At 37.5% G+C, this 14572-nt stretch overlaps 1 protein-coding gene across 2 annotated transcripts in view; it reads right to left on the bottom strand.

The window, feature by feature from the left end:
• SLC27A2 (solute carrier family 27 member 2) overlaps positions 1 to 14572 on the bottom strand; it is a 45868-nt gene that overhangs the window by 12105 nt on the left and 19191 nt on the right. For both annotated transcript variants that reach the window (XM_039889075.1, XM_039889076.1), the window contains exons 5-7: positions 5091 to 5285; positions 1170 to 1260; positions 423 to 621 (exon numbers count right to left, since the gene is read on the bottom strand). In XM_039889075.1, coding sequence (XP_039745009.1) covers positions 423 to 621; positions 1170 to 1260; positions 5091 to 5285 — 485 coding nt within the window. The remainder of the gene's footprint in view (positions 1 to 422; positions 622 to 1169; positions 1261 to 5090; positions 5286 to 14572) is intronic.

Consider the following 14572-nt stretch of genomic DNA (forward strand, 5'->3'; position numbering starts at 1 on the left):
GGAATAAAGAGTGGGAGGGAGGGGAGCAGGAGGGGCTCGCAACCCATCACCTCCTCTTCGATAAGTCAGCTTCACATTAATTTGCACTTGATTTTATCTGAAGAAAAGCCCCATAATTGGAAACAGTGTGAAAATCCCTGCCTGTCCAAAGAGTGATCAGTAATAACTAAGGAATTGGACAGACTAAGCTATTTAGGGTCCAAAATTCAGGCACCTTATTTTCATCTGGTGTTGCTCAACCAATTTAACTATGCATTGCAGAGTAACACCTCATCCTTATTTTCTGGGAATACAGGAATTTGAATTGACATGCCAAAGAGATAGAAGGAAATGGAGCACCATAACCAAAGTGGAATGTGATTCCAATGTAGGAGTAAGCCAAATGGTGAGTGTTTTGGACTTAATAAGTCATAGAAACCAACCGGAATGTATCTCCAACTCTGTCGTGGAAGTAGATGAAATCTTCATGGTCAATCATTAAGAGATCTCCACTGTTGAAATAGAGGTCTCCTTTCTTAAAGACATCTCTTAGTTTTTTCTTTTCTGTCTGAGTTTTTCCTCCAGCATAGCCAGTAAATGGTGTACGTTGTGAGATTCTGCAAACCAGAAGTCCGACTTCACCTAAGACAGAAGAAAGTAAATTGTTATTTTATGTGCTAGCAGTAGGCAAATTTTATTATTAACCTCTTAAACCTAATGCCATTCAACTCATCGGTAACAAGATGGCTGCACATGTACATGTACATCCATATACATCATGTACACACATATATATATACACCATGCACACATAGTACATTATTCCATACATCCACACATTTATAATTTTTTAAATGCTAATCTTTTATTGAATAATGATTTACACACATAATTAAACAAATGCACGGTAGGTTAAGACTAAAGGTAACTTGTGCAACCAGAATTACATATCCCTTCCCACAAAATCTTACCTCATACTCAAGCAGTTATTAAGCTAGGTTTCAAACTATAATTATGTTACATATAGTGGTTGAATTAGTATCTTTTGGAATTTCTGTAACCATTTCTGAGAGTACAAAATTAAACCTTTTTTTCCCCCATTCTGATAAATTTTATCATGTGTTCATTTTAGCCATGTCACTTGGTCAAGGTAAGAAATCACAGGTTAATTGAACAAAAATCCTCTTTACCTTTGGGAACTTTTATGCAATATCCATTTCCATCTCGGGCAGGTTCATCTTTCTCCACATCATATTTAATCAGCTCATAAGATATGGCTTTCTAGCAAAAATAAAATAGATCATTTTGAGAACACATTTTTACATTTTTTTCTTATTTACTGTGGTACAGCATACACAGAGTATATAAAGTACACATATCTTAAATGTATACTTTTATATATGCATACAACCAAGTAACTACCACCCAGATTTAAACATTAAACATTTTCATTACCTTAAGAAGTTTTTTCCTGCTCCTTTCTGTCAAGTTAACCCTTATTCTGACTTTTATCACCATTGATTAGTCTTAAACTTCCAATAAATAAAATAAATATATGTTCTGTATTTGCTTCTTTCACTCAATGTAATGTCTGTGATATTCATTCATCCATATTGGTGTTTGGTTCAGTGGTTTATTTTTTATTACCATGCATTTTTCCTTCTATGAGTACATCACAATTTACTTATTTATTCTCCTATTAATGTATATTTGGATTGTTTCAACATTTTGGACTATTAAAAGTAAAGCTGTTATGAACATTCTCATACATTTTATTTTGGTGTACAAATCACGAGTGGGTTTTCAAAATCTTGTATAACCTTAATGCGCCACTGTTAGATGTTTCACATTTCCAGGCACATGTTCTCTAATATATTTAAGGTTTAATGGTATAATTACTTCATGCCTATGGCTCTAAAATAGTTAAAACTCCATCATATTTCATATATACTATAATTCAATGGCAAAAAATATTTTAATTTCTGTAATTCAGTAAGAGCAATAAGTACATAATTTTCTCTGTTGACAGAAAGGTGGAAACATGACAGTATTTTGATATAATATTAGCCACAATTACTGTATCCATTTCAAATTTATATTCAAGTCTATATCATAAATTAACCAATCATGTTAATTTATGATATAATGGATAACCATTAAAAGCCACTCATAGTCAACAAATGTAATCTTCTTTATTTGCAAGAATGTAAAAAAAATTGGGGCGGTAACTAATGCTTCCTTCAATAATAGGGCCATCTCCACCTCATCCCCCTTTTAAGTTTTAAAATATAGTTTTGTTTTGACTAGAAAAACTGACAGTAAAACGTAGCAATCAATGGATACAATGTAAAGAACTAGTAATATATAGCACCAACTTCTAAGGTCCTCAGGTTTTGTTTGAAACAAAAGTTTCCTTGCAATTCATCTTTTCAAGGGTTGGTAGTAACAACACAGAGAGCTTGCACCATGCCTCAGCTCAGCTTTGTGCCCCCTCTTGTTTCGAACTGCATTTAGCCTAGGTCTCTAAGGTTTGGGCTAGCACAAGTTGAACTTAAGCAACCTAAAGAAGACTGACTCTTTCTGCAGTGGTTCCAGTGGGGAGTAGGAAATCGATTCTCAGTCTGTAGAGGTGCTACCCAGTAGAATTTTCTATGATAATGGAAATGTTCTATATCTGTACTGCTCAATATGATAATCACTAAATATGGCTACTGAGCACTTGAAAAGTGGCTAGGGTGAATGAAGAACTGAATTAAAAATTGTATTTACATAGTTTAAATTTAAATAGCTACACCTATTTGGTGGCTATGATATTGGATGGCACAGGTGTGGAGTAAAGTAGTGTGTAGCATAGCTTAGACTGTCACTGTCAGAAAGCTTCCTTGGACCTGGGAATGCCTCGAGACCAGGCCAGAATAAAAGGAATGAAATAATAATAATCATTATGCTAACAATTATTCAAGGCTGTCACATGACAGGCATTGGGCTATATAACCTCCAATGATTTTTTTCATAAATTCTTTAATTTAATCCTTTAAACAATCTTTTTCCTTCATCAACATTAAGTTTGGGCCAGGCACTAGGCTCTATATTTCTTTTTATCTCCATTTTACAGATGATGAAATTGAGGTCTAAGATACTCAGCCAGTATGTGATGGTGCTGGAATTTGATCTCTAGAGGTAGATCTCTTACATACAGGGATCACTGTCCTCTGTACTTTGCCAGTCAGTCCCTGGGGATATAAGTCACTTGGGAGCCCTAGGGTGGCTGTTTTGTGGTCAGGCAGAATGGGCTACCAGAGGCATAAAGACAACAGTAACTGCTCAAGCCAGTGGAGGCTCAGCATTTGCTGAATATTCCTAGAATTTTGCAGAATAAGTGGTCTGGAAGACTGACTGCTAGAGCACAAAAAAGGCAAAAAGATTGTCCAGAGACCTCAGACAATAAAACGACTGAGAAGAAAAAGAGACTTCTATGTGAGCTGGCTTAAAAATAGGAAATATCAATCGTATGTCTGATAAAGAGTTCATATTCAAAATATAGAAAGAACTCATACAACTCAATAGCAACGCCCCCCCTCCCAAACAATCCAATTAAAAAATGGGCAACGGATCTAAATAGATATTTTTCCAAAGAAGACATACAGATAGCCAACATACAGATAGGTACATGAAAAGGTGCTCAATATCACTAATCATCAGGGAAATGCAAATCAAAACCACAATGAGATGTTACTTCATATCTGTTAAAATGGATATTATCAAGAAGAGAAATGTTGGCAAGAATGTGGAGAAAAAGGAACCCCTGTGCATTGTTGATGAGAATGTAAATTGGTGTAGCCACTATTGAAAAAAGTATAGAGGTTCTTCACAAAATTGAAACTAGAACTACCATATGATGCAGCAATTCTACATTTGGGTATTTATCCAAAGGAAATGAAAACACTAATTTGAAAAGACATATGCACCCCCATGTTCATTGTAGCATCATTTATAATAGCCAAGACATGAAAGCAAACTAAGTGTCCACTGATGAATGAATGGATAAAGATGATGTGGTGTATATGTTCAAAAGAATATTATTTGGCCATAAAAAGAAGAGAATTTTGCCACTTGAGACAATATGGGCAACCTTGAGAGCTTTATGCTAAGTGAAATAAGTCAGACAGAGAACAAACTCACAGATACAGAGAACAGATTGGTGGTTGTTGGAGGTGGCGAGTGAAGGGTGGGAGAAATGGGTGAAAGTGGTCGAAAGGTACAAACTTCCAGTTATATAATAAGTCTGGAATGTAATGTACAGCATGGGGACTATAATTTATAATACTGTATTGTATATTCAAAAGTTACTAAGAGAGTAGAACTTAAAAGTTCTCACTATAAGAAAGAAAATTGTAACTGTGTGAGGTGATGGATGTTTACTAGACAGACTTGTTGATGGTGATCATTTTGCAATACATACAGACATTGCATCATTACTTTGTACACCTGAAGCTAATATAATTATATCTTGATTAAAAAAATAAGAATATATTTCTGGTGCAGTTATTAGGTGAACACAAATGTTCAAAAGATTCTACAATTGGGATGTATCTCAGTTCTCTTAAAAGGTTTTGATAATGCTTCTTAACCATGACTGCAGAGCTTTCAGAAAATGCTGATGCCTAGGCTCCATCTCAGGACAACTGCATCCAAAGCTCAGGGAGTGGGGCCCTGCACCTGTATATATTAAAAGTTCCCCAGGTGACCCACAGCATGATGAAAGGGAAATACCACATTTTGCAGTATATGGTAAACTTACAGAACTGGTAAACTTCAGATATTTTATCATGTATAAGTATAAATGGCATCAGGAAGAGCTCACCTAAGTTGCAGATGGCAAAGGCATAATGGGTTGTTATTTATAGAAATTAAGAATTTTAAATTAGAGCGCCTTATCTTTTAGAGGTCCTTGTCATAGAGAATGAGCAAAATCTCTCTTGGTGATACGGATGGACCATAGCTCTGATGCTTCACGAAATTCTGTTAATAACATCATCATGACATAGCTTTTAAGAAATTTCTATATTCTGAAACTGGTTACATATGCTCTCATTTTTCAATGTACTTACTTTCTGTAGGTAGTTGACTCTTCCAATAGCACCAATTTTTCTCGTATAGTTTGTAAAGCCAATATTGCCTTCAGTGGCAGCATAAAACTCATAAATATGAATGTCCCCAAATCTCTTGATGAATTCTCTCCACACATCACCTCGCAAGCCATTTCCCATTGCCAGTCTCACCTTGTGATCACGATCGTTTGGTTTCTGTGGCAGAAGGAGGAGGAGACCAGACTGAAACATCTCTGGAGACTATACTTACATATTAATAACAACCTTTGCATACCTTTTCTGTCACCCACATGCATAACCCCTCTTCCCTCTTCCCAAAACACACACAGTACAGGCCAACAGCAAGCCCTCAGATTTAATAAATAAAAGACTTGGACTTCCCCATTTTGATGTTTAAGAAGCAAAGTAAGAAGATGACAGAACTAAGTGATGGCAACATTTAATCCATATCCAATCTGAAGCTAGAACAATGTGTTGATTGTTTTTTTTTTTTTTTTTTTTGTGGGGCTGGTGAATATCAGTGAACTGCCAGAAAGGAGGGGCCACATGACAAAGAAAAAGAAAAATGGGAACCCAGTCCAAAGATAGAGAATTATTTTCCACAGAGTCATTAAAAAGCAATGAGAGAGCTAGAGAGAAAAATCTTGATCACAGACTCATTTAACACATAGACCCATAAGTCACAAAACCAGGTAGAGCTGAACCAAGACAAATAAACTGTCCCAATAGGATTGGAAGGGGAAGAGAGGGAGGAAGCTGGTTCCCAGTTGCCTCAGGTGGCTTGGGAGGAATATGTTTTGCTATAAATAAAAATCACAAAGAGTGTAAAAACTAAAAGGAGATCTTGCATCAGCAAGAGAGGTGAGGTTAGGACTGAGTTGCATTCTATTCAACCATAATCGTTTAGGTGGGCCTTACAAATGTGTCTAAACCTATGATAATTTTAATGATATTTTATTTTAACAAGGCAGTTGGTAGTCTCAAGGAGATAACAGCCTGGTGGGAGAGTCAGGTAAACAAATAAATATAATTTAAACTTACAAATTTTATGACTCTGTGACTAACAGAAAACCGAATGGAATGGGATAAAAGTGCTAGGTAACTAGGATTCTCCTCAAACATCAAGTTATAATTTCTTTGATCAAACAGCATTTTTTTTTTAAAGGAGAAAATGCTTTGAAGAGTGTATGTTTTTTTCAGATACACAGACCAGTGGAACAGAATCGAGAGTCCAGAAGTAAACCCATATTTATATGGGCAAATAATTTTTGACAAAAAAGCCAAAAACATACAGTGGAGAAAGAAAAGCCTCTTCAATAAATGGTGCTGGGAAAACTGGAAAGCCACCTGCAAAAGAATGAAACTAGACTCTTGTCTATCACCACACACCAAAATTAACTCAAAATGGATTAAGGACTGGAATATAAGACTTGGAACAATAAAATGCATAGAAGAAAACATAGGAACAAAACTCAAGGACCTTGGACTTAAAGAGGATTTTATGAATTTGACCTCAAAAGTAAGGGAAGTAAAGCTAAAATAAATGAATGGGACTACATCAAACTAAAAAGCATCTGTTCAGCAAAAGAAATTGTCAACAAGGTAAAGAGACAACTATCCGAATGGGAAAATAGATTTGCAAGCAATGCCTCCAATAAGGGCCTAATATCCAAAATATACAAAGAACTCATACGACTCAATAACAACAAAAAACCAAATGATCCAATCAAAAAATGGGCAGAGGACCTGAATAGACACTTCTCCCTAGAGGACATACAAATGGCCAACAAATATTTGAAAAGATGCTCAACATCACTAGCTATTAAGGAAATGCAAATCAAAACCACAGTGAGATATCATCTCATGCCTGTTAGAATAGCTATAATCAACAGGACAAGTAATAACAAATGCTGGAGAAGATGCGGAGAAAAAGGAACCCTCATACACTGCTGGTGGGACTGCAAATTGGTACAGCCACTATGGAAAACAGTATGGAGGTTCCTCAAAAAACTAAGAATTGATCTATCATATGATTCAGCAATCCCTCTACTGGGTATTTACCCCAAAGACTTGAAAACCCATATCCAAAAAGATATTTGCACACTGATGTTCATAGCAGCATTATTCACAGTGGCTAGGACATGGAAGCAACCGAAGTGTCCTATGATAGATGATTGGCTAAAGAAGCTGTGGTACATATATACAATGGAATATTACTCAGCCATAAGAAGAGATGAAACACTGCCATTTGCGACAATGTGGATGGACCTCAAGATAATCATGCTAAGCGAAATAAACCAGACTGAAAAAGTTGAAAATCACATGATATCACTTATATGAGGGATATAAACCTAAAAGCAACAAATGAGCAGGACAAATAAACAGAGACTCATGGACATGGACTATAGACTAGCAGTTACCAGAGGGTAGGGGGTCGGAGGAGGGGGAGGGTCAAATATAGAGGTTGGGTGAGGGTGAAGTGAGTAAAGGGGATCAAATATATGGTAGCTGAAGGAAACTGGACTTTGGGTGGTAAACACACAATAGAATATACAGATGTCAAGTTATAATGTACATCTGAAAATTATATAATTGTATTAATCAATGTAACCCCAATAAACTTAATTTTTAAAAAGTTACAAAAAAAGAGTATATGTTTTTTTCCTACTCTGTAAAATCACTGTGAAGTGATTTTGGAATAAGAGTTCCTCTTTGAAAAGAAATGTTAGAAGAGAGGCTGGTAGTTCTCTGAAAAGTGGGAGGGCATTTGATAAGGCAGTTATAAACCAAACCAAAACAAACCTTGAATTGGTTTCCCTGCAAAGGAAGCCAAAGGACCAGAGGAGCAGCCTATACTTAATTTTTACGCAGCTCCTTGGTCAAAACTCAGGCAGCGAAGCTCTTTCAGGAACCCTAACCAGTGGGGTGGATGGATACTGGTCACTGGTAAAACCTGAGCCCTTAGAGCAATCTTTCTGAAGAGGAAATATGTAGGCACAGACCAGGGGTCTCATGCCAGTGGTTCTTAATCAGTCTTCTGGAGAGTTACCAGGAAACCTTTGAACCTGCATGAACCTTGATGTTCTGACTGAATGGGAATTTTTTTTCTTAAACAATGTTCTACCCAGGTCCATAGGTCACTGAATCTATTTTCTTTTATAATTATTAAGTACTTATAACTAGGAAGACCACGTGTCTGGTTTGCCAAAGCCTGTCTTGGTTTATGCCTGTTGTCCTGATGTGCTTATTAATTACACTTCTTTCACTGTCAAGTGTCTCTATTTGGCTAATGAATTGTAGGGTCACCCTGTTCTCAGTACCAACTGTCGGCTTTTCACAGACCATCCCACTACACCCCCAACTGCTGTCCCTCACTGCCAATCCAGGAATAAAACATTACAAATTTTGAATAATACTTACTTTCGTTTAAAAATAACCACCTGACCCAGGGGTCACCTGCTCGCATGCTTATGTGAGAAGCTCCAAAGTAGCATTCTAACGTGTAAACTCAATACCTTACTTATTTCATATACAGCCCACAATAGCCCTTCTAGTTCATTTCCTTGTCTAATGGGTGGTGAACATCTATCCCCCCCAATAGAGTGTAAATGCCTTTAAGGCCAAATATATTTCTCTATCCTCCACAGTACCTGGACCTGTGCTTTGCATATAGTGCAATTTCTGCAGCAGAAGAAGAAATACCTCCATCAAGAACCCTCACCTTCTCTGTTCAACAGTTAGTGTGGCCAGGACATCAGTACAAGGGCAGGGCTGAGGGCGCAGGAGGCCGCAGGTGCCCTGGGTGTGCAGGAAGCACGCCAACCTCACAGGTGCAGCTGTCACCTGCGGTTGGCAGGTAGCTGGGCTCATAGTCACAATGACATGGGCTCAGTTTTCACCATAAACTGAGGGATCTTATTACACCAGCAGAAGGGATTAAGGCTTGAGGCTGAAATGTTTGTACACACAAAGCAGGAGATCCTAGAGCCTTCTGAGCTGGCTGCTGGTTCTCACCTAAGCTTTCTCTCACCAGTGGCTGAGAGTACCGGGTGAGACTCAAAATTTCCTTTCCCAGAGAAGAAAAAGTGTTTCCTCATCACCAAAGCCAGGCCTCAAAGGAACTAACTGTATTTAAGGTCAAGGGTCACCCGTTCAGTTTTCTTTAATAAGGATCAAACCTTCTATTCCACATTAGAGGTGAGGTACAACATACAAACACACCTGGGAGACTTAAATCCACACCGAGATTTAAAGACTGATGAAGGGTGAGAGGTCAGGGTATCCAGAGAGGAAGCAGAAAGCTTTTATTGAGTGCTTTTCTATGTGTCAGTCATTTGACTTGTATTAAGTTTCTAAAGAACTCTACCAAAATGTGAGAGGTAATAAAGCATTTGGCTCATATTACAGTTGAGGAAATGAAGCCTTGGGAAGCTTAAAATAATAATAAACATAGGGAGAAACATAGTTGCTCCAAAATTCAAATCCAGATCTATGTAACTACAGAGAATGCTCTTTTCCTTAATTTTTTTTTTTTTTAAAGAGTGACACACACAGTTTAAGAATCAAACAGTATTGAAAGGCTTTTAAATGAAGAATGCTGTTCATTCTACTCTGTCCTCATCCTTTGTCCCAGCTTACCCCTCAGAGGCAGATACTTTTAACTCTTGTAGTTGTTTCTTCTTATCTCTGCATTTCTAAATCAAATGCTAACACTGCTATCTTTTGATTCATCAAATTTAGACATTATTTATTGATTTCCTATTGTGCTAGATGAGGATTAAGCTCTCTCCTACTCTCTCTCCCATTTTTCCAATATCACAATTTTTGGTTAAATCAATATTCAGTGCTTATATTATTTTGCTCATAATATACTATCGATGAGCCAAGTAATATACTATGATCAAATTCTTGAATAAATTTTTGTTTCTCCTGGAATTAATCGCCTCTCTGTCCATTTGCTTTGTTATCCTAGTTTCTATTTGTAGGTCTTTTCTCACCCTCCAACAACTTGTAACATTTTCCTCATGGTGAAATCTATTAGATGATACAATTTCTTTTCTTCCTTTATGTTTCTTTTTAGCCTTCAGTTCTAGTCTGGATTAGTTGCTCTCCAAGCCTGGGATTCCCTTCCCTGTTCCTTCCTGGACCCTGTGACTTCATCAATCTTTTTTCACTCTCCTGTTTGGGTAGAACATTTTCTCCAGGAACTTCCTGAAGGAGGGTGTATAGGAGGTAAATTGTTTGTAGACTTTGAATATTCTCACCAACACCTGATTGACAATTTGATTGGATATAGAATTCTACATAGGCCATAATTTTTACTTAGTATGTTGAAGTACTTTGAATTCCAGCTTGCAGTGTTGTTGTTGACAAGTCAAATGTTATTCTTATAGAATCTTTTCTCTTTCTCTTTTTGGTAGTCTTAAATTTCATCATGGCATAGTTTTTAAATTTCAATTCTACACATTTTATTTGGTTCTCTGTTGGCCCTTTCAATCTGTCCTTTAGTCCTGGCAAGTTTTTTTTTTTTTTTTGGTAGTACTTTTTTTTGATAATTACCTCCTCTACATTTTCTCTATTTACTTTTCTTGATTTCCTATTAATTAGGTGTTAGATCTTTTGGATTGGTATTCTAATTTTCTTATCTTCCCTCATGTCATCACTTTATCTTTGCCCCAACTTTCTGTAAGATTTCTCAACTTTATTTTCAAAACTTTCCATGAATTAAACAAATTTTTAAATCATATTTGTATTTTTTAGGAGGTCTTTCTTATTTATTTATTCAGGTAGCATACTACTCTTGTTTTATGGATGTAATATCTTCTCTAATATCTCTGAGGATATTAATTACAGGTCTTGGGAAATTTTCTTCCACTGTTTGAATTGATGCTGTTTCTTCTTCTCTTTTGATGATCTTTCCTCGGTGGTCTGCTGATCCTTGACGTCCCTTTATATTTAGGTGTAAGGCAAGTAAAAGATGTTTGAGCAGCTTTGTGTGGTGGGGAGAGGCTACTGCCAGGTGGGCTGCACTGTCCAGTGATGGGGCAGTGAGCCATTGTCTAATTTCTTTTCTGGGAAAGTTGAGTTCTTCCTAAGACTTACCCTCCTCCATTCTCTTACCTACTGGAGTTCTGGAAGCTGTACAAGGAAAAGGAGCTGGGAGTCAGTAAGTAGATATTCATTCAGTCTCTCTTTTCATTTTCTTGCCCCTGCCTGCCTCTGCTCTTGGGATCCTTGAGTTCGAGGTTTCTCTAGGTCTTCTCCAGAGAATAAACCTATCTCCAACAGGGGTGGGAGAGGGGATCAGTAGGTCCAGCTGTTTCTTACACAGACTTTCACTTTCAAAAATCCTTCTGTTTTAAAGCCTGATCTCATCTTCAGTTGTACTTGGTGCCTCCAATGTTTCAGATTTCAGGAAGTCAGCTGGCTTCCTTCTTGCTGGGACCTGCCTCTTAAGTTTCACTTCTCTCAGTCCTGCGATGTCAGTGACCTTCATCTTTCAGCTCTCTGTACTATGTAGTTCCCTGTTGCAATGTCTCTTAGTTTCCAAAACTATGGAGCTTGTGTGTCTTTTTCTTGTCTTCCTGTTTTTTGGGAGACTTCCAAGAGGTGAAAGGCAGAAGGTATTCACAGTCTTCAAAAAAATTCCTGATCCATATTCTGAACAATGAATATGCTATATTTCTGCTTGGCTCCCTGAGGAGAGAAGGAAGCACCCACTGACTGGAATGAAAGGATGAAGCTCAACTCTGCTTTACAGAAGACGCCCTTCTCCCTCAGGTGTATCTTCCCACTGCAGCCAAAAGACTGTCTAAAAACACTATCTTCCATGCAAGGCCCTTTAGTGGTGCTTTGTCATATTTTCATTTAAGTCTCAGCAAAACAAAGCGCTTGCAACCTGGTCCAGTCAGGCGACGTCACCTCCTGCCACACTGCTTGCCATTCTTAATATGCTAGGTCCTTCATTCCACTGCTCTGCACATGCTGTTCCAGCTAACAAGAAGCCCTGCATGGCTAGAAAACTTCTCTTTATTCTTCAAAACTCACTTTCTCTAGCAAACCTTACTCGATTCTGCTCTTTCCCTCTTTCCTCTGGCGTGTCTCTGTCCTGGCCTCTACAAGTCAAACTGGTTACTCTCCACCCTGTGCTGCTACATCTCTTCTGTTCTGTTTTCTATCATAATGCAAGTGATACAGAGACAGAAATTTTAGGCTGGGAAAGGACCACAGATGTTACCTAAATTTGGAGGGATGGCAGACAACACTGGGAGGTAAGTTGAGTCTTTTAAGCTGTTTCAGGGTTCTGGTCCATCTTATTTCCCCTTCCAAATATTATGCCTTCTATGTGTGGCCCCTGAAACTCTTTTCTGGTTCCCTTTTCCTCCTATTTTTTCCTGCTCCCACCTGGGTTACACTCCCGGCAGGCAGGACAAATCCTCATTTAGACCCTTTCTTGTAGCTTCAATTCTTAACTTGAGTAGGGAAACTCGGCTTTAGCAAAATATCTTGTTCTGATAAATATTTTTCGCCTAAAATGACATTGTTTCTTAGGCAACGCCACAAACAAAATGGTTGCTGACAATTGTACACTGTAAGAAAATAGACCTACCTAGCCTTTAATTTTAAACTGGTGCTCTCGATGCGACAGTCCAGATATAACAATGGAAGACAGGTAAAATGGATAAATACTATTCAGTGATAATGAAAATCACTGAAGTCAATAGCTTTTCTATCCAACTCCTTCTCAACCTTAGATGAGAGTGACTGACTGACTAATTTGAATGTCTTCACTTATTTCTTCCTTTGTGCACGTATGGCAGAATTTTCTTTGATTCATTCATTCATTCATTCAATGAATATGAATGGAGTATCTACAATGAACTTAACATTCATTCTTAAGCACTAAAAAGAATAACATAATGGCTACCATTTGTTGATTATTTACTAAGTGTCAGGTACTTTGGCACATGCTTTATGTATATCACTTCATTTTGTCTTCCTAGCCCCCACTGTGAGGTAGGTACTATTATTTACCCCATTGGCTGATGGGAAATATTTACACAGGTTAACTGTCTTCCTCAAATGGCAGAGTCAGGAACCAGGCTTGCCGACACATCCTGCTTTTGCTCTAACCACTTAATGGTCCTTGAGCCAAATGCGAACTCCTGCCTTAAGAGTGGCTGGGAGCATTCTTCCCTAGTCCTCTGTTCTACCAAAGGAGCTAATGAATATAATTAAGAGGGAGGAGAGGCAGAGTGGCCCCTGCCTTCCCAACACTGCCCCAGGTTTTCCCGATGAGCCACGCAAGGTCTGTGGATAGATGTCATTTGGTTTACGGGCTCAGCTAAGGCAAAAGTTGCCTTCCTGATATCCACATATCCACTGCTTGGGGGCTGGTGGTGTTAGCCCCTCTGGGGACAGCTTAGTTTAGGCAGCTCTAAGGGTGAGAAACTTCCTGATTACAGAGCCTTCCACCGTTAGTTCTAACTTTTATCTACTTTTGTCTGAGAAGTCCATTGGATATAATCTTTCTTTAAACTCTCGTTAAATCCATAGATATCTGGGCTTCCTATCAAGACATTTTTTTTTTTTAAATTGTGGTAAAATACACAAATTTTATGTTAGGATAAAATTTACTGTCTTAACCACTTTTAAGTATACAGTTCGGTGGTATTAAATACATTTATAATATTGTGCAACAATCACCACCATTCATCTCCACAATCCTTTTCATTTTGTAAAACTGAAACTCTATACCCGCTAAACAATTCCCTATTGCCTCCCTCCCCCAGCTATCACGACCACCATTCTATTTTCTGTCTCTATGATTTTGACTACTCTAAGTACCTCATATAAGCGAAATAATACAATATTTGTCTTTTTGTGACAGGCTATTTTACTTAACCTAATGCATAATGTTCTCAAGGTTCATCCATGTTGTATCACTTTGCAGCATCATTTCCTTCCTTTATGAGGCTAAATAATATTCCATTGTATGCATATGCCACATTTTGCTGATTCATTCATCCATCCATAGACACTTGTGTTGCTTCCATGTTTCAGCTATTGTGAATCATGCTACTATGAACATGAATGTACAAATAATCTTTGAAAACTTGCTTTCAATTTTTTGGGGTATGTACCCAGAAGAATTGCTGGATCATATTGTAATTTAATTTTTAAGTTTTTGAGGAACTGCCATACTGTTTTCTACAGTAACTGTACCATTTTACATTTCCAAAAATAGTGCACATGGGTTCCAATTTCTCCACATCATTGTACTCACTTGATGGTTTGTTTGTTAGATTGTTTGTTTTTCATAGTAGCTATCCTAAGAATGGTAAAGTATAACAATATAGTTTTAGTTTGTATTTCTCTAATAATTAGTGATATTGAGCATCTTTTAATGTGCTTATTAGCCATTTGTACATCTTCTTTGGAAAAATCTCTATTCAAGTCCTTTGCCTATTTTTGAATCAGGT

Source organism: Pteropus medius, unplaced genomic scaffold (assembly GCF_902729225.1).
Source record: "Pteropus medius unplaced genomic scaffold, Ma_sr-lr_union100, whole genome shotgun sequence".
Classification (NCBI taxonomy): domain Eukaryota; kingdom Metazoa; phylum Chordata; class Mammalia; order Chiroptera; family Pteropodidae; genus Pteropus; species Pteropus medius.